Here is a 24,617-nt window from a genome sequence, read left to right as displayed (position 1 = left end):
GGCCAACAAGGGGTGGGGTTTTGGAAAATGACTTGTGGCCAGCGGTGGGGAAATGGGCCCAGACTAGGGATAGGTGACAGAAGAGGTATGTGCCACCACCCTCCCACCATTGCGCCCTAGGCACATGTCTACTAACCCTCCACATCTAATAACCCATAACAACCAACTACCATTTACTGTCATCCATTTGAAATCAATCGTCTTTTTGTACACTATGGGGCACATTTACTAATCCACGAATCCGAATACCGAACGGCAAAAATTCGTATTGGAAACGAAAATTTCTGAACTTTTTCGTCGCCATCAAGACTTTTTCGTGTTTTTGACGACTTTTCGTCGCAAATTTTTCATATTGAACGATCATAAACGCCGGGAAAACCTTTCTGACTTTGATCCTTCAGTGCATGTCTGCATGGGCTCGATCAGTGCACTTGCGCACGAAAGAACGTTCGTTGTGCAACGAACGTTCTTTCGTTCAATCAGAAAATTTCGGTAAGGTGACGAAAAATCGGGGAAAATACAAAAAAGTCGTGACGGCAACGAAAAAGTCGCAAAAATACCGATCATTACGAAAAAAACGCATTCAGACGCCTTCGTCTGTAAATGTGCCCCTATGGGTTAAAGTACCAGTTTAAGCTTTGTGCTTCTTATTCCATTTCTCCCATAGAACCCAATACCAGGAAGGCGGTAGCTAACTAATAGTCAGACATTTCTTAGTGTAAAATAAAACGTATATTCACCAGCCTGCCCTTCTATATACTTACCCACCAATGTTCTATTTGCTCTTCTCATATATTTCAGAATCTTTTCAAGTTGTAGTGAGGGGGAACGGCTTCCGATACGCCAGGAATGTGGATCGAGTGCTGTGCAGCTTCAAGATCAATGAGACTTCACCTCTCAGTAAGATTTTTCTGTTGCCATGATATTCTTGAGCTATGGAACCAGGCAAGATATTGGAAGAAGTTATGTCATCGGATGCAGGAATCATAAACATTTAAAAGATAATCTAAAAGATTATTAAAGGAGAAGGAAAGTCATTTTTTGCATTTTGCTGGCAATAGATTTTCCACATTAGTGCCACCTAGAACACTATATTTATCCTGCAGAAAGCTTTACCATACCTGAGTAAAGAGCCCTAGAAACTCCCTCCATTTGTTTAAGATAACAGCTGCCATTTTAGCTTGGTCTCGGTAGCTCCCTGCTGCAGCTCTAGCTGTTGATACCTCAGGTCACACGTTCTGATGGGAGGGGGAGTGAATTCTTATGAATTCTTATGGGAGGGGGGAGTAGAAGAAGGGAGGGAGGAGAGAGCTGCACAGACTAGGGCTAGGGAATGAAGGATTTTTCTGAGAGGGGAAGTCAGATACCAAAGTACATGTGTACACAAAAGAAGACAAGAAATCTTGTGTTTCTTTTGATAGAGGACTCAGTGCAGCTTTTCTGTGTGTGTGCATATGGCTTTCTGATAAAGCTTACTTAGTTTTTACATTTTTTCCCCTTTAAATGGATGTGAAACTGGATGTGCCCTTATTAATAGTGAAGAATTGCTGGTCACAGCACATGGGGGCTGCCATTTTATAGAACATATGGCTCTGTCACTGGGTGATGCAATCTTAGTCATGTATTTAACTGTGCTAATGATATTCATCTGCGAGTTTCTAAAAGAATCCTAACAACTTTGGGGGGGTGTATGTAATGGTTATCTTAGAACCCTTTAATATATCCAAGCTGGGGTGGATTCTCACGAGAAACAATGATATAATAGGAAGAGGTAGAAAATTAGAAAATGAAAAAACACACCTACTGGCAACAGAGAAAATGCTGAATTTCTGAGTATGCAAAACATAGCGTGTTACAGTATGGACTGTATAAATGAATGTAAAGTTGGTGTTTTGAGACCATGATTTGTTTTATGAAGGAATTTTCCTTCCCAGATACACCATCTCTCCCTACTATACCTGCTATCCCACAGCCACAGTCCCTTCCCAGAGGCTATTATCCCACTGCTACTATAGGCACCATCTCTCCCTACTATACCTGCTATCCCACAGCCCCAGCCCCTTCCCAGAGGCTATTATCCCCCCACTGCTACTATAGGCACCATATCTCCCTACTATACCTGCTATCCCACAGCCACAGTCCCTTCCCAGAGGCTATTATCCCACTGCTACTATAGGCACCATCTCTACCTACTATACCTGCTATCCCACAGCCACAGTCCCTTCCCAGAGGCTATTATCCCCCCACTGCTACTATAGGCACCATCTCTCCCTACTATACCTGCTATCCCACAGCCCCAGTCCCTTCCCAGAGGCTATTATCCCACTGCTACTATAGGCACCATCTCTCCCTACTATACCTGCTATCCCACAGCCACAGTCCCTTCCCAGAGGCTATTATCCCCCCACTGCTACTATAGGCACCATCTCTCCCTACTATACCTGCTATCCCACAGCCACAGTCCCTTCCCAGAGGCTATTATCCCCCCACTGCTACTATAGGCACCATCTCTCCCTACTATACCTGCTATCCCACAGCCCCAGTCCCTTCCCAGAGGCTATTATCCCCCCACTGCTACTATAGGCACCATCTCTCCCTACTATACCTGCTATCCCACAGCCCCAGTCCCTTCCCAGAGGCTATTACCCCACTGCTACTATAGGTACCATTTACTACCAACTACCAAACCATCAGAAATCATCAGTTCTGGGTATGGTACCCTTGTGGTTGCAGCCCTTGGACTTATTTCTTGAAGTAAATAACATAATTTTGCTCTTTGCTTTCCTTTCTTAACTGTGTTTTCATTTCCAGACAAGAAGCCTTTGGTAGTGGAGGATACATATTTACTTTGCCCTGCCCCAGTGCTGTATGAAGTTGGCATGTGAGTTCTGCCTTCAACTTTATTACAGTTTTATATTTGTTGAATATGCATAATAAACATAATAGAAAGACACTAGTAACACCAGCAAAAACTGTCAGGAGGTGAAAACCATCAAAACTGGCAGGGGGTAATGAGAGGTGTAGTTCTGCCAAAGATTGATTTATCACTAATAAACAGTACACTATACTTCTGTGTTCAACATTACAAGCCAACCATAAAGATGGGGGGGTTGTTGTTATGATGATGATGCAATGTAGGAAGGAATAAAAAAAATGTAGAGCTGCAGTAAGATACCCCTATTAGTAGCTACTAATGTCAGACTCCCTACCTGATCTGTGTTCCCCTGTGGCTGAAATGATTTCCTTCTGTGCAATGCATTAAGTCTGTTAAAGAGTTTAGGCAGTAGAGTTCCATGGTATGTTACTCAGGGAATATTGTTCTCCAGTTTCATACACAGTATGGCAAGTTATTATTTAAACTACAATTTAGGAAGGAGATTTGACTCTCCACCAGTCTGATGAAAAGAGTGAAGTAGATAGCCTGGGGTAAGGGGGCTTAGTGAAAGAGGATATGGCTGTACATACAGGCGTGTGTTGGCCGCTGACAGTGGGGTCAGTACCCAAGTGTAGGACCATGAGTGACAAAGGCTTAGGCCAACCTTCCTGGCATCACTATAATCTATATCACTATAATTATATCACTATAATTTCCCCTAAGAGCCTGCCAATGTGATTGCCCATAGTTAAAAATGGCAGCAAGTATCGTGATACAGGTATAGGACCCGTTATCTAAAATGCTCGGGACCAAGGGTATTCTGGATAAGGGGTCTTTCTGTAATTTGGATCTCCATACCTTAAGTCTACTAAAAAATCAATAAAACATTAATTAAATCCAACAGGATTGTTTTGCATCCAATAAGGATTATTTATATCTTAGTTGGGATCAATTACAAGGTACTGTTTTCTCTTCAGAGAAAAAGGAAATCAGTTTTAAAATTCTGAAATATTTGATTAAAATGGAGTCTATGGGAGACGGGCTTTTCGTAATTCAGAGCTTTCTGGATAACAGGTTTCCGGATAAGGGATCCCATACCTGTACTGAAGCATACTGAATGTGTTGTTAACTATTACACCTGTTGTAACACCCTCCTGTGTTAGTATATTGTCATCCTTTTCAGTAACTGCTTTATTTAATGGGACACTGACACTAATTGAATTCTTTTAGTAAACAAAAACATACCTAGCAATAGATATTTGAAATAAAAATCTGATGCTGATTAAGAAGCTGTGTTTTCTTGATACAATTGCCCGAGCAATAGTCAAACAGCAGCCAAGTCTTTCCTATCTGCATTCTTATGTCATAAACTCCTTCAGGAGATAGTTAAGGTGGCAGTGGTAACAATGCCAGGAAGGTTGGCTCAGCCATATGTGGAGACTTATAGCAGACCAGGAATATTTCCAGGTATATTAGCAGGACATTTACTTTGTACAAGACACATAGCAGTGATCTATTAGTACATATTATTAGGTTATTGGTTGGCAAACTCTAAATAGTATAAAAAAATAATGTGCGAAAAATGCAAAATCTTGGCGCCCTAGACATTTATGGGAATGGTGATAGGAAAATTGGATCTTTTAGGTTTCTTCTAGGTTTCAGTTGTCCGTAACCTTCTGTCCTTTTTTTCTAGGGAAGCAGCCCTGCAAGTCAGTATGAATGATGGTCTCAACTTTATCTCCAGCTCTGTCATTATAACCAGCACTCACTGTGTGAGTCTAAATACTTTTTGTAACACTGTTTACTAGAGAGAACCTTTGAGTAGATTCAATAAAATATGTTTGTGTTTTAAGTGACATCACTATTGGTATTATCTGATAAGTGATATCGCTATTGGTATTATCTGATAGCTGACATCACTATTGGTATTATGGAATAAGTGACATCACTACTGGTATTACCTAATAAGTGACATCACTATTAGTATTATATGATGTAACTTCACTGTTGGTATTATCTGGTAAGTGACATCACTATTGGTATTATCTGATAGGTGACGTCACTATTGGTATTATCGGATAAGTGACATCACTATATTTGTATTATCTGATGTGACTTCACTGTTGGTTTGACCCGATAAGTGACACCCCTATTGGTATTATCTGATTAGTGGCATCACTACAAGCACATGGGGCCAAACTGAAGATGGGGGAGGGAGGTAATGTGGGAACTCAGGAAGAGGAGGGACCTGCAGGTAGTGGGGAGACAAGGACCTGGACTAGGGGTAGGCAAAAGAAGTACCTTCTACCCCCTGTCCCCCTCACTGTTGTGCCCTAGGTATGTCTGCCTACCCCTAGTTCTGGCTCTGTTATTATCTGACAAGTGACGTCACTATTGGTATGATCTGATAAGTGAACAGACTTGTGGGTTATCCAACTTGGAAATCCAGAAGGAATCCAACAACCGGGAAAGTCTTACTAAATGTACTTAATGATAATACCAAATAGCTGCGTAAGTTCTTATGCATGCGTTGAACTGGCTCGGTTCCTCGGTGCATTAATCGGTGACAGCACTGCTACAAGTTATTATTCAGCCCCTGGCAAGAAGCTGCTTCAGCTGTGACTCTCATAGAAAGCCCGAGAGTCGTGTTTCTCTATTTTCCCTGTGAGAAAGAGTCGGTTATGTTATTTATCTATTCCTCAGGCACCAATTTTTAGTGCTACAGAGCTAAAACTCCTGGTTGAGAGCCAGCAGTGCATAAGCTGATACATGTGTCTTTTTGTTGAGCTTTCTGGATCTGACTAAGGCTGACCACATGGAATCATGTCTGTCTGACCCTTTGTGTCATTAAGATGGATGTGAAACTCTGTGCTGTTTGAGTTGTACAGTCCAAAAGCAACATTGGTCAAATGTATTTTCAGCCTAGAGTGGATCCCTGTGTATTTATTGAGACCAATCCACACTGGTCGCTAGGGTGATCACTGAGGTGCAATAGCATGGCTACTATTTAATCTTAGAGGAGAATGAAAGCCAAACTTTGATCATTGGGTTTTGGCACAGTTCATCCTCCCTTTACTTCACCCAACTGATCAGTCCACAGAAAGGTCTTGCCCCCACCCCCGTACCTGTATTTGTGTTGTGGCTTCCATGTCTGGCCAGTTGACTTCCTGTCCTCTGCTCTCTAGTAGCAATCACCAACCAGGAGCAAGCAAGCCACATATCAGCCTCCAGTGGGATGATCTGGATAGAATAATACATATCTATATTCTTTTGTACCCTGTAGGCAGATGGGACCATCCTCGCAATAGCTCTGCTCATCCTCTTCCTCCTGCTTCTCCTGGCCCTCATGTGGTGGTTCTGGCCCCTATGCTGCACTGTAGTAAGTATGAACAGAACCCATTATTCATTTTCCCAACCAATAACCATACAGCTGTTGAAAAAACTACAACTATTAGCTATAGGTTTGCCATTCTTTCCTTTAACCTGATAAACTTTAAACACATACTGACAACTCTTTGAAGCTGATACAGTCTCACAAACCTTAGACCCAGCTTATCTCTATGGGAGTGGGCCACAGTCTTTTTTCTTGGTCCATGCACACAAGCACTATGTATCAATTAACTAAGTACTTAAGATACAAGCTCTATAGCATTACAGGCTCCCCAGCAGAAAAAGAGAGGATGTAGCTATAGTATAATGGTGCAGTGCTCCCTAGCTTCTTGGCAAAGCATCAGACACACTCTCTGCTCTCAATGAAGCACACTGCTCTGCTTTCAATGCAGAACACACACAGCAACCATTTGAAGTTAAGGGTGGTTACCTCTTTCTAAATGCCAGGGATTGTTACTGCAGTGCCATTATGTTACATAGTTGCATAGTTAAGTTGGGTTGAAAAAAGACCAAAGTCCATCATGTTCAACCCTTCCAAGCAAACCCCAGTGTACATATATACACACACACTCTTACCAACTTATCTATAGACTCACATATATAAAGTATATATACCAACATCAGTACTAACTGTACATTTTAATATCACAATAGCCTTGGATACTATGCTTGTTCAAGAACTCATCCAGGCCCCTCTTATAGGCATTAACAGAATCTGCCATTACAACATCACTAGGAAGGGCATTCCCCAACCTCACTGCCCTCACTGTGAAAAACCACCTACGCTGCTTCTAATGGAAGCTCCGTTCCTCTAATCTAAAGGGGTGACCTCTGGTGCTCTGATATTTTTTATGGGAAAAAAGAACATCCCCTATCTGCCTATAATCCCTACCCTACCTTGGTCGCAGCCAGGTTGTGGCTAGAATCTGTTTGTTTTATTACCAGATATTGATAAGAGAGAGGCATGCATTGACCAAATTCATATCCCAAATTATTCACTAAAATTTCCATAGACAATGGGTATAAATGCTGTACGTATGCTGTACAGCTATAAACCAGAACCCTTATCCATTGTGAATTCCAAGATTGAAACCTCGGTTTATAGGAAAGCATGTGCAGGGAACTCATTGTTAAGGGCGGATTCTTGCCATCCTGGACATTTGTTTAAAGGTATTCCATTGGGGCAATTTATTCGGCTACGTCGAAACTGTAGCACTGATGCAACCTTTGTGGAACAGGCCATTCTGTTACGGAACAGATTCCTTGATCGGGGCTATACCCTTCGTTCCTTATTGTTGGCCTTTAAAGAAGCTTTATATCTTAAGAGATCAGACCTTCTCTGTAATAAAAAGAAGGCGAGTGTCACTATTGATAATAATAGTCGTGTCTTTAATGTTACAGACAATAAAAATAAAAATAAAAACAAAACAAATAATAGAGCAAAACATAGGAGTTTAAATGACCTGGATATTCATAACATCGACAGAAGCAATAGAGGGAATCAGGAGGCAAGACATATGTCGGTTACGAACGAGAGAAGCATTGAAAGAACAGTACCAATTTTTGTTACTAGCTTCAGTAATCAATTTTATCAAATTAAACATATAGTTAATAGTCTTATCCCAGTACTTTATAATGACCCAGATTTGGCCACACTATTAAAAGATGGATGTAGGACCGTAGCACGTAGGGCCCCAACTCTGGGAAATGTCCTCTCTCCAACCCTTTGGCGATCACAACCTGTAAAAAAGAAAAAGTCTTGGTTAGAGACAAGAGGAACATATATATGTGGTGCAAGAAAATGTATGACCTGCACCTATATTAAGCAATCTACCAGTTTTTGCAGTACAGTGACTGGAAAAACTTTTGACATTCCCTTTTATGCTAATTGTAATACACAGTTTGTCGTTTATCTTTTGACATATAATAACTGCCAGATACAATACGTAGGTTGTACTACCCGCCCGTTAAAAAACAGGATGCGGGAGCATATCAGGCATATTATTACTGGTCATGAAAAAAGCCCTGTAGCAAGACATTTTAAACATTGTTGCAACTCTAATGTTTCTAAGTTACAAATACAAGTGATTGACAGGGCTATATTAGATGAAAGAGACTCAGATAGACTTTCAAAGTTGCTACGTTTAGAAATGAAATGGATTTTTGTTCTTAACACTCGGGACCCGGTTGGTCTAAATTCTATTTTTGATGTTAGCTGCTACGTTTAACTAGTATTTAAGCCAAATCTTCAGTTTACCCTTAATTAGGATTAAATTATTGTAATGATCGTTTTTGGCCGAAATTTTAGCATGCATTTCTTATTCAAATTTCATACACATTTATATGTAGTGATCTCTCTTTTTTCCAAATACATATTTATTGATATTAATGAATGGCTGTATATTTATATATTTATTATTGATTTATATGCAATTGATTTGCCTTACATTATGTATATATACAATGAATTTTTAACCCATAAGTGGTTCTTAAATCAATACGAAGTCTGCTATAAGGAATCATGTCTGTGATTTATTTCTTATGTCTGTCTTTTTAAATGTTGCAAGAGGGCGGAGTTTTGATATACTTCACTTCCTTCTATGTCACAACACTTACTCTATTTAAAGCTTTTGGTAACTTTGAACATTTGCCTATGATTAAGTGCCTTGATAGGGCACGAAACGCGTTAGGCGTTCATTGTTTTAATAACATGAAGAAATAAATTTTTGGATTTTAGCAGTCTTCACGTGTCCGGAGTGCTTTACGTTCCATATGTTAACCTTATAAACCAGAACCCATTGCTCACTGCTGAAGGGTATAGAATTACATCTTCTCAGCAATATATAGAATTATACCCATGACACCACTCCTCATAGCATAGTTGACTCTACTGACACTTCCAAGACCAATTCAACTGCCAACATGGAGATAACGATCCAGTCCTGGCATGTTTTAGGATTTATACCATGTCACTGTAGTATTATCTTAAAAATGCCATGGATGGGATTATTGTCTCTCTGCTGATGCATAGAGGCCCTGGTGAGGCCCTGGTCTCCAAATCTGACTTTTTTGAAAACACATAAGCAGTGATATAATTCCAACTGCTGTAAAACCACATTGCTTGGCATCCCCCTGCAAAGCTACAACTGCCCCGGGAGGTCCATGTCTGCAACAGGGGCAGGGAAAAAGACGACTTATACCTGAAAAGTGTCTGGCAAAATGCTGAGGTGTTGCTATATAAACTGCCAGTAACATGTATGTACTGCATGAAATGATGCTCACACTCTGTATTTATTGTTTTTAGATTATAAAAGCCCCTCCGCCACCCCCAGAGGAAGACAGTGAGGTAGGAAAATTCTTCATTTTGTGGCCTTTTTCAATTCTGATGTGTCACATTTATTTCTTGGATCACAAAAACACCCCCCAAACCTTCATCTACAATTCCTAGGCTCACTGCTTCAAATGGTGTCAGATTTAATGCATGGAAATATATTTCTCTTTCATAGGAAAAGCAATTGGTATGTAAGCTCTGTAGGGAAGGGATATAGGGTTTCAGATGCTTAGCCATATTACTGCTCTAGGCCCTGTCTATCAAAAAGAGCAGGCTCACTAGACTTAAAGGCATGGTTCACCTTTAACTTTTAGTATGTTATAGAATGTCCTATTCCTAGCAACTTTGCGATTAGTCTCCCTTATTTATTTTTAGAATTATTGGATTATTTGCCTTCTTCTGCCTCTTTCCAGCTTTTATTGTTATTGTACTTTTTATTACTTATCTTCTTATTCAACCCCTCTCCTATTCATCTTCCAGTATCTCTTTTAAACAATCGCCTGATTGCTAGGGTAATACGACCCTAGCAACCAGATACCTGCTGAAATACCAAGAGAACTTCTAAACAAATATCAAAATAATACCAGTTTCATATTATGTTAGAATATCAATGTCTACATCATACTAAAAGTTAATTCAAAGGTGAACTACCCTTTAGGTTTAACTGCCTTATTCCTAAACACACTGGTTCTATAGGTTTTCAGACTTGGGTAGCTTTAGGATAAAACCAAAGTTGCATAGATCCTGGATGCCAAGGGTTAAAATGCTACAGTTATTTAGTTTATAACAATATGTACATGTTATGTAGCGGGTATCTTTTGCACGCGTAATGCTATTTCCATATGGCAAACCGACTGCATGTAATTTAATTGAGGTGAGAGTTTTTTTAGACGCATAAAGAAATCCAGATGATTGTTTGCTGCCCTTGGGGGGTTATATTGGAATGGCATAAAGGGGGCAGCGGGTGAAGCCATGTCCCGAGATGACTGAATATTCAGCATCTGGAGCACATTCCTTGTACGGTACGAACAGCCGAGGTGCTATAAGGACATTATTACAGTATTAGAGGATCCGTAACTGTACCTCCATACGTCTATAGTCACTCAAGAGATTTGTTCTGAGACAGTCTCCAGATTCTCCTCTTGTGGTTATAAGCCTGTCTTTTGCCAAGTACTCTCTGTGCCACCAGTAATGCTTTATCTCTGTGTCTAATAGCAGAACCCTGAATATGCCTGTAGCAGGTTTAATGTAATGACAGGGAGGGAGATAGATAGTGATAATAAATCCCTAAGGAGACAATAGGAACAAGTAGCCATCAGTACAACAATAATCTTATGGAACCTCAGCAAAGTGCTCACATGGTAACAACAAGTTATATAAGGTTACTCAGGCTTTTCTGCAGGCTTTGTGCCAGAGACAGACTTTTTTTAAATAGTTATTATCAAGACAAAGCAAGAGGCTATGATGTATTGCCCTAAACGGTCCTTTAAAAAAATGACTCCAACATGTACAGATAGATATTCTGAGAGGGTGAATGTGAAGAGTGACTTCTGGAACAGTCAAAGATTTGCCATTGAGCCATTGATTCATTTTTGTATATTTTCATGAGATAATGATCATGTTTCCATGATAGTTTCCCTTTAATGCCCAATATGTATTGCATGTTGACCCATGTGCTGACTCTTTACACTTTAGCTGTATGTTTGGGGCAATATCATAAGGCAACGCAGTGTAAGTTATTAGGACCTCCTCTGATGAAGCACCCAATGGTGTGAAACGTGAAAGGAGGGCAAAGTATGGGGACCATGTGGCACTGGGTTGCATCTGTTTGTCGTTTGTTATAGTATGGTTTGTTTTTTGAATTTTTGCAAATAATTAGAACCCATAAATATTTGCATGTTCCGCTGTTAAACTTGTTGTTTATCTATTTATATTTATTTATTCAGGACCTTATCTGTGAGATGTAAACATTAAATGGTCTCTCTCTCTGTCTATTTATTATTAGTGGGCCAATTTTATCTCATTCAGCGTGATGATGTCATATAGTGAAGTCTCTGAGCAGACTGGAGGCCATAAAAATCTTATGGAGGGCCCCTGGGCCTCATGTTGGACAGCCCTGTCATAAGTAATGATATGTAAAGTTACTTATGCTGTGGACTTGTTCTAATATAGGGTCATAAAACCTCAGTGACTTTGGATATTTTTATATTTTACAATATGGGGCACAATTTTCCTTAGCAATTAATAAAAATATCAGTTATTTATTAAAAATATTTTCACCCTTGAATAAATTCTCTTACTTTGGCCAGTTAAAGGACATCCCATACTTGGAAATAGTAGCATTCTGCACAATAAAAGTGTGAGTTTTTTCATGGCTCAGATGGCAAATGTATTCTTCAGAATGTTGGTGCCAAGCAGGAACCACACAGGCATTTGTATTATCCTCTCTGTAACTTGTGGGAATGGACCAATCCCACAAGGTTATAAACTCATTATGCTCATGAGAGGCCCTGGCACAGACCGTACTTTGGTAATGGGGACTGCAACTTTTTTGGGGGGTCTTGAAACCAGTTTATGTGGGGGTGTTGAGCTACTTGCCTTGAGGCTGATGCTGTAATTGAGTTTATATGAGTTTGTTTGCGAGTGTTTGTTTGGTTTTTGGTGTCCTTGAAGTTATTTTAGTCTCCTGCTGAGTATGGAGAAAAAAATGTTTTCATCTTAGAGGTGCTCCAAACAACAATAGCTCCAGCTGCCCTATATTCCAGCCATAAGGCTGCTTTCTAGTAGCAGATGCCGATGGCCAGCCGGTGTGCCAGTCGGTGTGCCAGATAGAATGTACATATTATACATAACATGCCATCCATTGGGCAAAACTGCCAGCAACTGTTACTAATTCCATAGCCCGTGTGTAACTGCCATTCAAACAAATATCTTTATATTTCCAACTGTTCTCTACTTTTCACAATGGGTATTAAATGGTTACCCAGGAGAGCTCAGTAAGTAATCAGATTTTTCCTATTATTATTTTAACTCATGATTGACTGCTCAGGGCTAATAATGAACTAAGTGAATGACTCTGCCCTTGTTTAATTATAACCCACATTGTTTGTTGGCAGAGATGAAGCATTTACTGGGAGCAGGGAATCCTTTATAACTTCAGCACAGCCCTACTCCCTGCTTCCTAGTTAAAATGCCTTTGTGTTTTTGTTTTTGTTCAAAGCTACATCTGCTGGATTTCATTATATTTATACCATGTATATAGCTGGGGGCAGGTTTACTTAGCACTGAATGCTGAATAAGCAGAAACCTGTTCAACATCCCTCCTAGACATGTTTTCCAGCTTGGTTTCAGATATTTTTATGATGATCCCAGGTAAGTTTGCATGCAGGGACAAGCAGGAGTAGCACAAGCTGCACACAATACAAATCTGTCTATAATTTTCTTACAGAAGTCATTAAAGGATTAAATAATATTTCCGCAATGAATGTTCTCCCACCCCTGAGTATACTCTAGCATTTGGATATATTTCACTTTTATAGACATAAATATGTGCAGCTGCTGTTTGTAGTAAGGGTGCAGCATGCTGACCCACCACTCCTCAACCGCATTTTAGCTCAGCTAGAAATGTGCCAAATCCATAATTTCACAAATAATTAAGATGAATGATGAACCAAATGACAAATCAAAATCTTCATATATCTGCATTATTTGATCAGGGTCCACCTTGAAGTTCCAACCTTTGGTCAGGGCCCATCTTGAAGCTCTAACCTATGGGCCTGCTTAGACCTAGAATGGGTATAGATACAGAAAAACATCTAAGATTTAAGGGGAAGGCTACAAAAGCCTGGGCCAGTGTGGATGGATTTTAGGAGCTGCCTGCTGGCCACATGTGAATTTGGACAGGAGATTTTGAGCTGTTTGCATCTCATGCCCATCCAGTTCCCAGTGGAGCATGTCGCAATGCAGTTGGGTCAGGAGGGGGTTGGGTACATGGTAGTTGTGAAGGGGGGGAGGTGTGAGTAAGTGTCCCTGCCTAGGGATGCACCACATTGAAATCCACCCTTGATTCCAAGAATATCTAGGACTACAAATCTATCTGATACAGTACAAATTCAGCTTTTAGGTCTGTCTAGGAGAGCAAATGGCCATAACGGTCTATCGGGTTAAGCTTCCCCTGCAACTGCTCCAAGTTCCCCCAGTTGTGCTAAACCTTGAAAAACAATGCTGGCATTGGTCAGAATCTAGAATCTAATCCTGAATTTGGTGCAATTCCCATATACTGACCCTTCAGTGGTTACAACCTCTTTATATACAAATGTTATATTCCATTTTTCATTCCTCCTCCTATATTAGTAAGAAGAACCATTTAGGTGCCCGAATGACTAAATAAAAATAAAAACATTAATTGGTTTCATCAACTTACATTCAGTTTCAGATTCTGGGAAAACACCTTAGTGGATAATATGATAGCAGATACAAAGTTTGCTCCAGTTCTTGTGGCCCATAGCATCCAATAAACAGGTAGCATGGACTGTCCTGTTCCCATAAAGCAAACTAGTGGCTATAGGTTAGTATAGGTTACCCCCCAATATATAAATATATATATATATTCATCCTTACTTTGTGGTAATGAGAGCCCAGACCACATTGGATGCAGAATTTTTGTTAAATACGTAGCAACGATATAGGGGTATAAGGTCACAAAAATATCAATAAAAACCCAGATGAGGACCCATGAAGTGCCCAGATGCCCCTATACTATTGTTATTGGATTGTTTGCTCCCTGAGCTGAGGGGCTGGGGCTGGTATACCTGGACCATTTGTACTACATGGTGAGTGTTTGTCCACTGTAGTTTCCTGTGCCTTGTTTGTTATTTTGATTTATGTATATAAAAGCCTTAGGCCTTAGTGTTACATTGCTAGTTGGCCAAATAAAAACACTTTTTCTCTTTACACATTACATCATTTACATCATTATAAAACCCATCTGTGCACAGTAATCACTAAAGGTGTATATGACTTTATAAAGGCCCACCAGACTGTGCTCATAACTATCATAGAAAATAAATAAAATTCTCAATTTGAATTCATTCCCAGGGAATAGCAGTCTGTAAGACAGATACAGCTATCGGCTATGTAATGTGCAGAATGCTGTGTGCCTCATACACACCCAAATCCCACATGGAGACAGTTTATTAATTTAGGAATTTCTGCACATAATTTGTATCTCTAACTCTCTAAAGGATAATTCTTAAGCCAAGTATCTGTCATAAATAAATATTCCCTCTTCTTTATGGCAACTTCAATATTTGTATCATTGAAGAAATGTCTCAGGACAATATAAACAGCTAAACACTAATTGTATTACAAGTCATGGGATGCAGCAGTATCTAATAGAATAAAGTATAAACAACTGGACTTTCTGAGTTTTCTGGAAATGTTTCACCACTCATCCAGAGTGTTAGGGAATTCCTGGACATTAGGTGTTGGCTGATACTCACAGATGTGTGAAAGTGTGATCCAGTCACAGTGGTACCATGATTCTCATTGAGGCAGTTATTAAAATTTTAACTTACGTGACTGGTGAATTGTTGTAAAACTGCCAGGGGACGGAAGTCATAACAGTATTGTACATTGCTGACAAGCAGTGTCTTAGTCCCCCCTCTTTTTAGGGATGGTTTTTCCAGTCTGGCATCAATGGCCTCATTCACACCTCTTTCTAGCCATCTGTCTTCTTGGTCCAAAATATGCACATTGCTGTCCTGTGAGGACAGTCCATTTTTCCTTTAGATGTAGATAGACTGCTGAGTCTTGTCCTGAGGAATTATCCCTCCTTTGTTTGGCTATTCTCTTACTCAGCGGTTGTTTAGTCTCCCCAATGTATAAATCTGTGCACTACACTGGACTGCATAGACCTTTTGGTTGTAAATATGCAGGAGAATAGTGAGGTCATGTCATAGGACAACATTGTCTTCAGCTTTACCTTATGCACTTTGTTGACAAAGTCCATGAAGTTCTGAATGTGGTGTATTGTGTTACAAACTAATGGGGGTAAAAAGCTGGTCAAGTATTTTGCAATGCTAAAAGTCACAGAGCTGATGCTACTAACAATTGGCTTCAGAGGGGCTCCTTCCTTGTGTATCTTAGGGAGTTCATATAGGCATTGAGTAGCTTCCCCTGGGTAGAGATGACAATACAATGTTATTAATGTGAATAGAATATTCTGTGACTGTGATGAAATTCACCACTGGGACATATTGTGGTGCCACAGCGAAGTTTGGTCCCTTCCTTCTCTGGCTCAATGAGTTCCCTCTCTGACAAGTTCTTTATCCACAAATTCTTGGTGTTCTGGGATGTCTAGTTCTCATCTTCCCATCTCCCTATTAATTTTTCTGTGGATGTTGCTGGTCCATGACAGTAAAATGGTAAACTTGTTGATTTGTCTCACCTTGCCCATGGCATGCTGTGCTAGCTGTGCTCGCTCTGTAAAACTGTAACAGGTAGTCGTACTGCCAGCTTCTGTAATAATACCTGTAAATATTTATTGCTGATGGTATTTGCGTCCCTGTTCCCAATACTATAACTATCTATATCCTGTATTGTGTGCTGCTAAATGATTCTGGCTTTGCCCCTTACTGCAAAACTATGTAATGTGCTATTGCATTATGGTGCTCTCTTGTATCTCTCCATCCCTGTGGAAGATGAACAATAAAAGCTGTCATTAGTTCTATGCTTAAAGTTGGCCACATGTACAGATTCTTTCTAAGGTTCATCAAATTTCCTGACCTCCTCTCTATCATCATTGCTGTATGGATATTCCCTAAAGAGCAACTTGGGTGGTAGAGGCCAAAACCAGAAATTCAAGGCTTTCTGTTTTGTACATCATTACCCTGAGGCCAGTGTGTTGGAGTGGTGCAATTAGCCCATTAATATGTGGCCAAATAAAACAAATACAAACTGTTATATTGCAGCACATCCAACAATACTTTACACAGTCCTTGTTGTGGTGCAGATCATCCTAGACAATAGGCACTCATCAGGTACAGCAACAAAGGAGGTTTTAATGGTCAGTAGTCACAAAAAAAGGGATAAGCTCCCTGCCTGCATAAAATATTGTGTATCTGCATTCTCCTTTTTTGTTTCCAAATTATACAGTTATCCAGTTAATCAGCATGAGGGTTGATAGTTGGTTATACAAAACTCGTGAGCCACAGTCAAATGTAAAAAGACTTGGAGAGCAACACAAGCACCATAAAAGTTCATGGAGGTGCCAAATAAGGGCTAAGATTGGCTATTAGGCAGCCTCTATGCACCCTATCAGCTTACAGGGGGCTTTATTTGGTAGGAAATCTTGTTTTTGTTCAACCAAAACTTGCCACCAAATCAGGAGTTTAAAAATAACTACCTGGTTTGGGGGCACTGAGAGCAACATCCAAGGGGTTGGTGAGCAACATGTTGCCCCCGAGCCACTGGTTGGGGAACACTGATCTACAATATGGAAACTACTAAAAATGTAGGGCTTTTTACATTTTTATCATTGTTTTCCTTATTTCTTTAGAAGGGGAAAATGAATGTGTATGAGCTTGTACCCATGAGAATGGACATACCAGTGCCTCTTCTTTTCCATTATATCTCTTGTACATACAATTCTACTCTGTCTCCCCCCCTCGCTGTTTTTCTATCTGCTCCTTCCCTTCTCCTCAGACACAGACAGAGCTTCTCACAACAGGAAATGCCAGAGCTGAAGAATCTTCCCCACAAGTCACAAGGATTGCAGCTTTCTACCTGACAATACAGCACATCCCGTGCTCTCCATTGCAGCTGTCTGTGTACTTTACATTGATGAAAAGCAAGGAGACATGATAGTCATTATTAGCAGGAATTGTAACCGGGGGCTACCTACCATGCCAGATGCACTGGAAGCCTATGTAGTTGCTACATTCCACTGTGGTACAATAATGACCAAAACATTCTTTAATGGTCTCTTAATACAAGCATTTTGGCTGCTGCCCAGTATTAATGTAAATTACATGTTTCTTTCCCAGTCTTGGTACATATGCCAGAAAGCTGTATGGGTCTGCACACCAGGTTAACTCTGGGCTAGTTTTAGAACATGGAACTTGGAGAAAAATAATGATAAATGAAAAAGGACATATGTTGTTCAACTATACCTAGGTTTGTCCAAACTGGCCCCTCTAGCTGTTGATCTACAAGTTCCAAAATTCCACCCACAGCTGAAGTTGCAGCTTAAAGGTGTAGTTAAGCTTAACCTAACTCTTAGTATGATATAGACAGTGATATTCTGAGACAATTTGCAATTGGTCTTTTTTAACATTTGTATGGTTTTTCAGTTAGCTTTCTGTTCAGCAGATTTCCAGTTTGGTATATTAGCAACTATCTGGTTGCTAGAGTCTTATTAACTCTATCAACCAGGCAGTGGGTTGAACCAGAGACTGGAAAATGAATAGAAAGGGACCTGCATAGAAAGATAATTAATAAAAGGTAACAATAACAATGAAACTGCAGCAACACAGAGCAATCGTTTTTGGCTGCCAGGAGAGCCAGGACACATAAATAGGAGATAGTTAAGGAAAGGTTTATATCCCCTTTAACCTTCCTCTCTTGGGGTCAGATTAAATCTGCAAGTCAGCCTTGCAACCCAAGCATTGAAGTAGAATAAAAGATTTCCCTTTAATCACTGTTGTCTATAATAGGAGATTCCAGTATATTAAAGTTAATGAAGTCATATAATAAACAGCTTTGGCTCACATTTTCTGTCCTTATCTATTGCTAAGGGATCGCTGGTCTAAACCCATAATGTGATACACATGACATCAAAGGCTTTTTATCATGTATAAAATGGCTTGATAAATATCTATCTCAGGATCCTGGATATACATGAAGTAATTGCATAAGAACCAATTATGCACTCACATTTCCTCTCCAGTGATTGTGTTATTAAACATGGCAATGGAGCCTTAATGAGCTCTGAGGTTTCAATCCACACCCTCTCCTCTTCCTAAACCATTCCTCCCATCTGTTCCTAATCAGCTAAGCCTCTTTTTCTTTTCCCTCTGTGATGGGATGTGGAAAACTTTTACTTTCCATTCTAAAAAAAAAAATGTAGTGCAAGCTATAATATTCAGGATTTTCCTCTCTGTACTGTAGGGACTCATTCTGAAAAGGTTTTCCCAGATTGCTTCAGTCACTGTCAGATGTTCATGAAAGCTGGAAATGGAAACGTCCAAAAGGCAATGTAATTCATTGTTTATATAAATAAGATAAAATGCCTGGTTAATAATATGTATCTGGTACTTTGAAGAACATTGATAGAAGCACATAATGTAACAAACTGGCACCTCTCCTGCATAAACTGGAAGGGTAGGCCTGGTGCTTAGGAAATTGCATGAGGTATTGGTTTAGCAGTAATGCAGGAGGTAGTAAAGCCATCAGTGCTATACGATTCAGGCCTGGCTGGGATTCAATATAGGCCCTGGCATTTTAAGTACACAGAGGGCCGAACAGCCCCCCACCAGCCCAATAAATAGTGAGTGTCTATGGCATCTTACAGCAGCCCCTCTGGCATTTGCCAGAACCCACAGATTGCCAGTCCGGCCCTAAAATGATTAAACATTAATTATGGCATAAACAAATGTTACTCTGCCCAGCTGAAAGCCATTTTAGGGCACCAAAATGTATTGGAGATGACATGTTCTGTAAACATTTAATTCAATGGTTTATTAGATGGCTCCTATTGCAGTCATAGGTTCCCAGTAGTTACGGAGTGTACATTCCCAGCTGTTATAAAAAATATTTCTAAACTGTAAAGCTTTTCAAGCCTTCAACAATCTTTGCTACTTAGTCCTTTGCCTTGTTTTCTGAAAAGACTTCTCTTCATTCTGTTGGCCTTTATTTACCCATTATAGCCTTCACTGTTATTTGTGCCGAAAGCCCTACAGTGACATTCTCATTGCTAAAGGCAAGAGCTACTTTTCAAAACTGTAAATGAATGAACCCCAGTTGGTGACCCCAAACTGCTAAGCACAAAGGTTACTACACAGATCACTATAAATGTAATCAACAACTGTACAGAAGATATCCACTCATGAGGGGTAAAGAAATAAAATACACTAAGTTTACCCACTTTGGGACTTTGTAACAGGTCTAGTAATCCATAGCAACCAATAAGATGCTTGCTTTCGACCGGTTGACCTGAAAATGCTATTCTTGGGCACTAAATTGTTACTTTTGCCTCAGGTAGTGTAGGCTATAGTTTTATGACTATCCCCCATATGTAATAAAAGGCACTAAGTTTGCCCAGGAGCATTAACCATCTCATTGGTTGCTATGGATTACTAGACCTGTTACAAACTTAAAAGATCCTAAAGTGGGTATGACAAATAAAATTGGAGACAAATGGCAGTCAGAGCCCTAACCACAAATTGCTGTTCAAGAGTCTAATAAATTCCTGCATTACCTTCCTGCATCAAACCAGTAAATGCGACATTCTGATTCTGGTTTCTGGAGATTACTAGACTTAGAGAAATTTGCATTCCTGTCATTGGCCTTGTGTATTGTAGGAGGACACGGTGAAAATTGCTAGAACAGGCATGCCTTGACCCTACGAGACCCCCAGATTGGGCCTCAGTGCACCAAATGTGCAATTCTAACCACTTCACAGACTAAGTGCCATGTTGTGGAGATTTTCAGCCGGCAGAGTTGGCCGAACTTGATGGCACTGTATATATATATTATTGACTGAAAAGGAAGCAAGCAGGACGTGGGTGCTATGTTACATACGTGGCATAGCCTTAAGAATCTGGAATACATGATGTTCATCTTTCCTTTATTCAGTACCATGGACAGCAGGCTAGTCTTGTGGTTGGGTTTTCAGTTGGGAGTTAATGATGGGTGCAATACATGGGTGTTGACAATTACCAACAGCGTACACTTTAAGGGTGAAGACACACAGAGCTACTAGTAGCATCTACTTTTCCATGGCTATTAAAAGCCAGAAAATACCCTGCCATAGTACCCTGACAGTGCAGATAATTGCCTTTGCTAAATTACATGTAAAGACTGTTATCAGTAAATAATCAGCATTGTCCATTTTAGTAGCCACGACAAGTAGCTGCTACTAGTAGCTCCATGTGTCTTCACCCTAAAGGCTTCTGCATTTGTTTTAGTCCATAATGTATTATAACAGTCAACAGTGAGATGTGGAGCACAAAGGGCTGTGAATCAACATTTTGTTAACAGCCCAGGCTGTTATTGCCCATTTTATGCCCAAAGGATTAGTGTTGGTGGGAACCTAAGGCAAGTCCTCCCTAAGCATCCTAAGAAAGGTTGGGGACCCCTGTTGTAGCTTATTGCCTAGTATTGAAGGGGTTCATTTACTCTTTTCCATTGGGAAATGGAACAGTAACCTGGCACTAGATGCAGTATGTCAAGCCCATGGCCTCCGCTAGCTGTGACCATTGGGGACCACTATGAAGTAAATGATTTTGATGATGGTACAAAATCTTTTTCAACATGGCATTAGAGTGAGAATTATTATTGTTCAGCCACAATTGCTAGAGGGTGCCCCTCACCATATGTATAACCCCTCCATCTATGACATGCTGTTGCCTGGGGTTAGGGTTGAAATAACCCCTCTGGTGCCAGTCTCCTCCTTGTCTGAACACTCAGCCTGGCCTATTCCCCCCCAGTGCCGCTGGTTAACAATCACTGTTGAGTTTAGTTGTAGACCTAGTTGATGTCTGGGTACAGCTATTGTGCAGCCCTGTCCAACATATATTATCCTATAGACAGATTTGCTGGACATCACACATGTATTTCTCGAAAAACATAGGTGTATTTATTTAAAAGAGGCACCCAAAAGACTTCTGCAGGGTAAATACATGTACTGCAACCCGACCAACCAAATCAGATTGTGGTCCAACCAGATTGCCCTCACAAACATCTTTTATTAAAAAGTGCATATCACTGGCCAAGTCCTCCACAGTTGCAGGCTGAAAGTTTTGAAGGTTGAAGAGAGCCCAAATGTCTTGGAGTGGGAAAAACTGATTTGGGGCTCATAAACTTGCTCAGATAAACAAAATTCTACATGTATAATATGTCTATTTTTTGTGCTGTAGAAATTGATTGGTGCTGGGTGGCTTAGCATCTCCAAGCCTTCATTAAAATCTTCTAAAGGTTCGGTGCTATATTAGGTACAAATGTCTGCACACTGTTATGATGGTCTTCTCCATCCTCTTCCTACACATGACTAAAGAAAGGCCTTCATGCACATCATTCTAGCTGAAGGAAACCTTGTACCCAGGACTTTTGCTATCTAAAACTATTGCTATCATGACTATTTGAATCAAATGTGTAGTTTTGGGAAAAGTCATTCATCCTTATGGCATGCTGCTGTTCTTCTGGGATTGATTTTGCGGCTTGGGAAACATATGGTTTTTGCTTATTTCAGTGTCCGGCACCTATGTTCTGTTTCTGCTTTTATATATGTTTGTTATGCACTGCTCTTTGATTTTTTTCCTGGGACAGAGGATTATATGGTGTGTATGTTGTACATGTGTTTAGTTGTTCTCTCTCTGCTCAGAAATGTAGATTTCTAGTGGAAATAATTATGTGGGCGGCATTTACAGCTTTCTTTATTCTTGTTTAGTTTTGCCTTTACAACCCATTCAGCTATTGAGTTATATCTTACTATTAAGCCCATGGTTGGCCCACTTTGAATCATTGCTGATTTACTGCTAAGCCTGTGACATGTGAATTATTAGTCCTTCACTGTTCCAAACATATTCCCATTTTAGGGCATACACAGTGCCATGACATTCATTCACTTCAGATAATCAGCCTTATACACCCAAAATGGGGCAAGGTGCAGACTGTGAAAAATAAACACAAAGAACTTTGTAACTTGCCCCAGTCTCTGCTGCATTTCATTCCATGCACTTCTAGAAGGCATGGGCAGTGGCAGGTACATGGGTGTCACATGGAATGCCATAGCATTTGTGATGTAAAGAAGAGGCAAGCTGGGGAGTGAGGGGAATTGCAAGGTGATAGGAGCCCTGTACTTGTGGCAGTTATAATATAGGGTTCCAAAGCACTTTGATCAACTGTGCTCTACATTTTGTGCTAAATTTTAATCAAGTGCAAAGTGCACAGTGCAGGTAGCATCTAACAATTGATACAAGTGTATTATTATTATTAACATTTATTTATAAAGCGCCAACATATTCCGCAGCGCTGTACAATAAGTGGGTTACATACAGAGTAACATATAAAGCAATCAATAACCGATACAAGAGGTGAAGAGGGCCCTGCCCAAAAGAGCTTGCAATCTACAAGGAGAAAGGGTTGAGACACAATGTGTGGAGGGTTGAGACACAATGTGTGGAGGTTTGAGACACAATGTGTGGAGGGTTGAGACACAAGGTGTGGGTGTATGTATGCTGTATATGGGCATAAAGGCTGCATTCCAGCACTTGCATCAGAACCATTAGAAAATGAGGGCAAATGTGTTTTTAAAAACCAGACAAGGTGTGCATAGTACCAACAAGAATGACCCTACCCCTGGGCCAGTATGTTAGTTCACTGTGACTTTGAAACCAAGTGATGTGGTTTATGGGCTCTGTTCATCTCAGGTGGGTTAAAACTCACAGGGTGTATTTTCCTTGGACTACATCTTCCCTTTGGTTCTGTTTGGGTAGGTGTTGAAAATAAGGTGGAAAATGTTGCATAGAAATATTTTTACAGTTTGTAAAATGTATATGTTGACAATATGCCAGAATATTCTCCATGTTACGGTTTTGCATTAATACATTGTTGAGAATTTTATGTCAGGAAAAAAAAACCAAAAAGAAATTATACCTCTCTAGGGTAGGTGAAATAGGAGCCCAACAGTGGCATAACTACTTTGCGCCGGGTCCCCCAGCAAAAATCTTTATAGGGGCCCAGCACAGAGAAGCAAACCCCACCCAGTCCCCTTCTCTACACCCACACTACAGCCATCCCATCACCTTCTTACCTATAAATCCCTCCTCCCCAGCTGCCCTCCTACCTGAGAGCTAGTGGGGAGCAGAGATTTATATGCAGCAATAGAGGATGCAGATCCCACTGTCTGAGCACCCTGCCCCCAGACCCCCCTGCGGAGTCTGCTTTCTGTATTGTTATGTCACTGGAGCCCCAGTTACCCTATTGTACTCCCCAAACTACCCTTTGCTCACTGCTTTGCACTCATAAATGAGCCCTGTAGACCTTTCCCGGGGAAAGGGCCAGGACAGAATGCTAGGAAATATCTGAGACAAATGCATGAATGGCAGTTTTTGTCATAATGGATGCATGGATGTCACAGTTTGAGGTCTATGTGTGCAATACATTTTGGTCCTGGGTGGGGGTTGTTCTGGGGAAACTGGGCAAATTATTCCAATCTAATCTGCCTTCTCTAGACTTCTTTAGAGAATTTTATAAATGTGTGAACAATTACTACAGCCAACTGAGGTATATTTTATTGGTGTATTTTTCCATACATTTATAAATAGTCCTCTTGGTTTTTGGCTGACTCCATAGGAAACGCTACCAGCAATATGGGTAATGTATTAATACTGACAAATGTCCACCCCCCATCCAGTAATGTGAAGTGTTTCAGACCATTCTGGGTTTGATGGAGCAGCACTGAAATGAGAAGGATATAAATATAATGTGCAATGTGCTTTCAGTTGTCTCTCCCAGCCAGAATATCTGGCTGCAAGCCTCACTGAGACCATACAAGGCAGCTGTAAGCACATATCGCTATTATGTATATAAAATATATTTTAGCATTTGCGGGACATTTTGGCTTATAGGGGAAACAAGCTGAAATGTAAAACACATTACCCAATACATTTCACGTGAGCCCCCATTACACAATACAATTCATGTGAGCTTGACTTTGAATAAGTGTGACTAGACTGTGAATTAAGCTGTCTTCCAACGAGCCAACTCATGAATGCATTCCATTATATGAAATAATTATTA

The 24,617-nt window shown here is 40.3% G+C and overlaps 1 protein-coding gene across 1 annotated transcript in view; it reads left to right on the top strand.

Annotated features, from left to right (window-relative positions):
• The window catches only part of antxr1 (ANTXR cell adhesion molecule 1), a 92,281-nt gene that overhangs the window by 38,116 nt on the left and 29,548 nt on the right, over positions 1-24,617 (top strand). Inside the window, exons 10-14 of the mRNA XM_002935307.5 lie at positions 802-900; positions 2,812-2,881; positions 4,569-4,647; positions 6,159-6,254; positions 9,570-9,611. Coding sequence (XP_002935353.2) covers positions 802-900; positions 2,812-2,881; positions 4,569-4,647; positions 6,159-6,254; positions 9,570-9,611 — 386 coding nt within the window. The remainder of the gene's footprint in view (positions 1-801; positions 901-2,811; positions 2,882-4,568; positions 4,648-6,158; positions 6,255-9,569; positions 9,612-24,617) is intronic.

Source organism: Xenopus tropicalis, chromosome 3 (genome assembly GCF_000004195.4).
Source record: "Xenopus tropicalis strain Nigerian chromosome 3, UCB_Xtro_10.0, whole genome shotgun sequence".
Taxonomy (NCBI): Eukaryota; Metazoa; Chordata; class Amphibia; order Anura; family Pipidae; genus Xenopus; species Xenopus tropicalis.
Note: the sequence above shows the minus strand (reverse complement) of the source record. Positions and strands in the feature narration are given on the sequence as shown.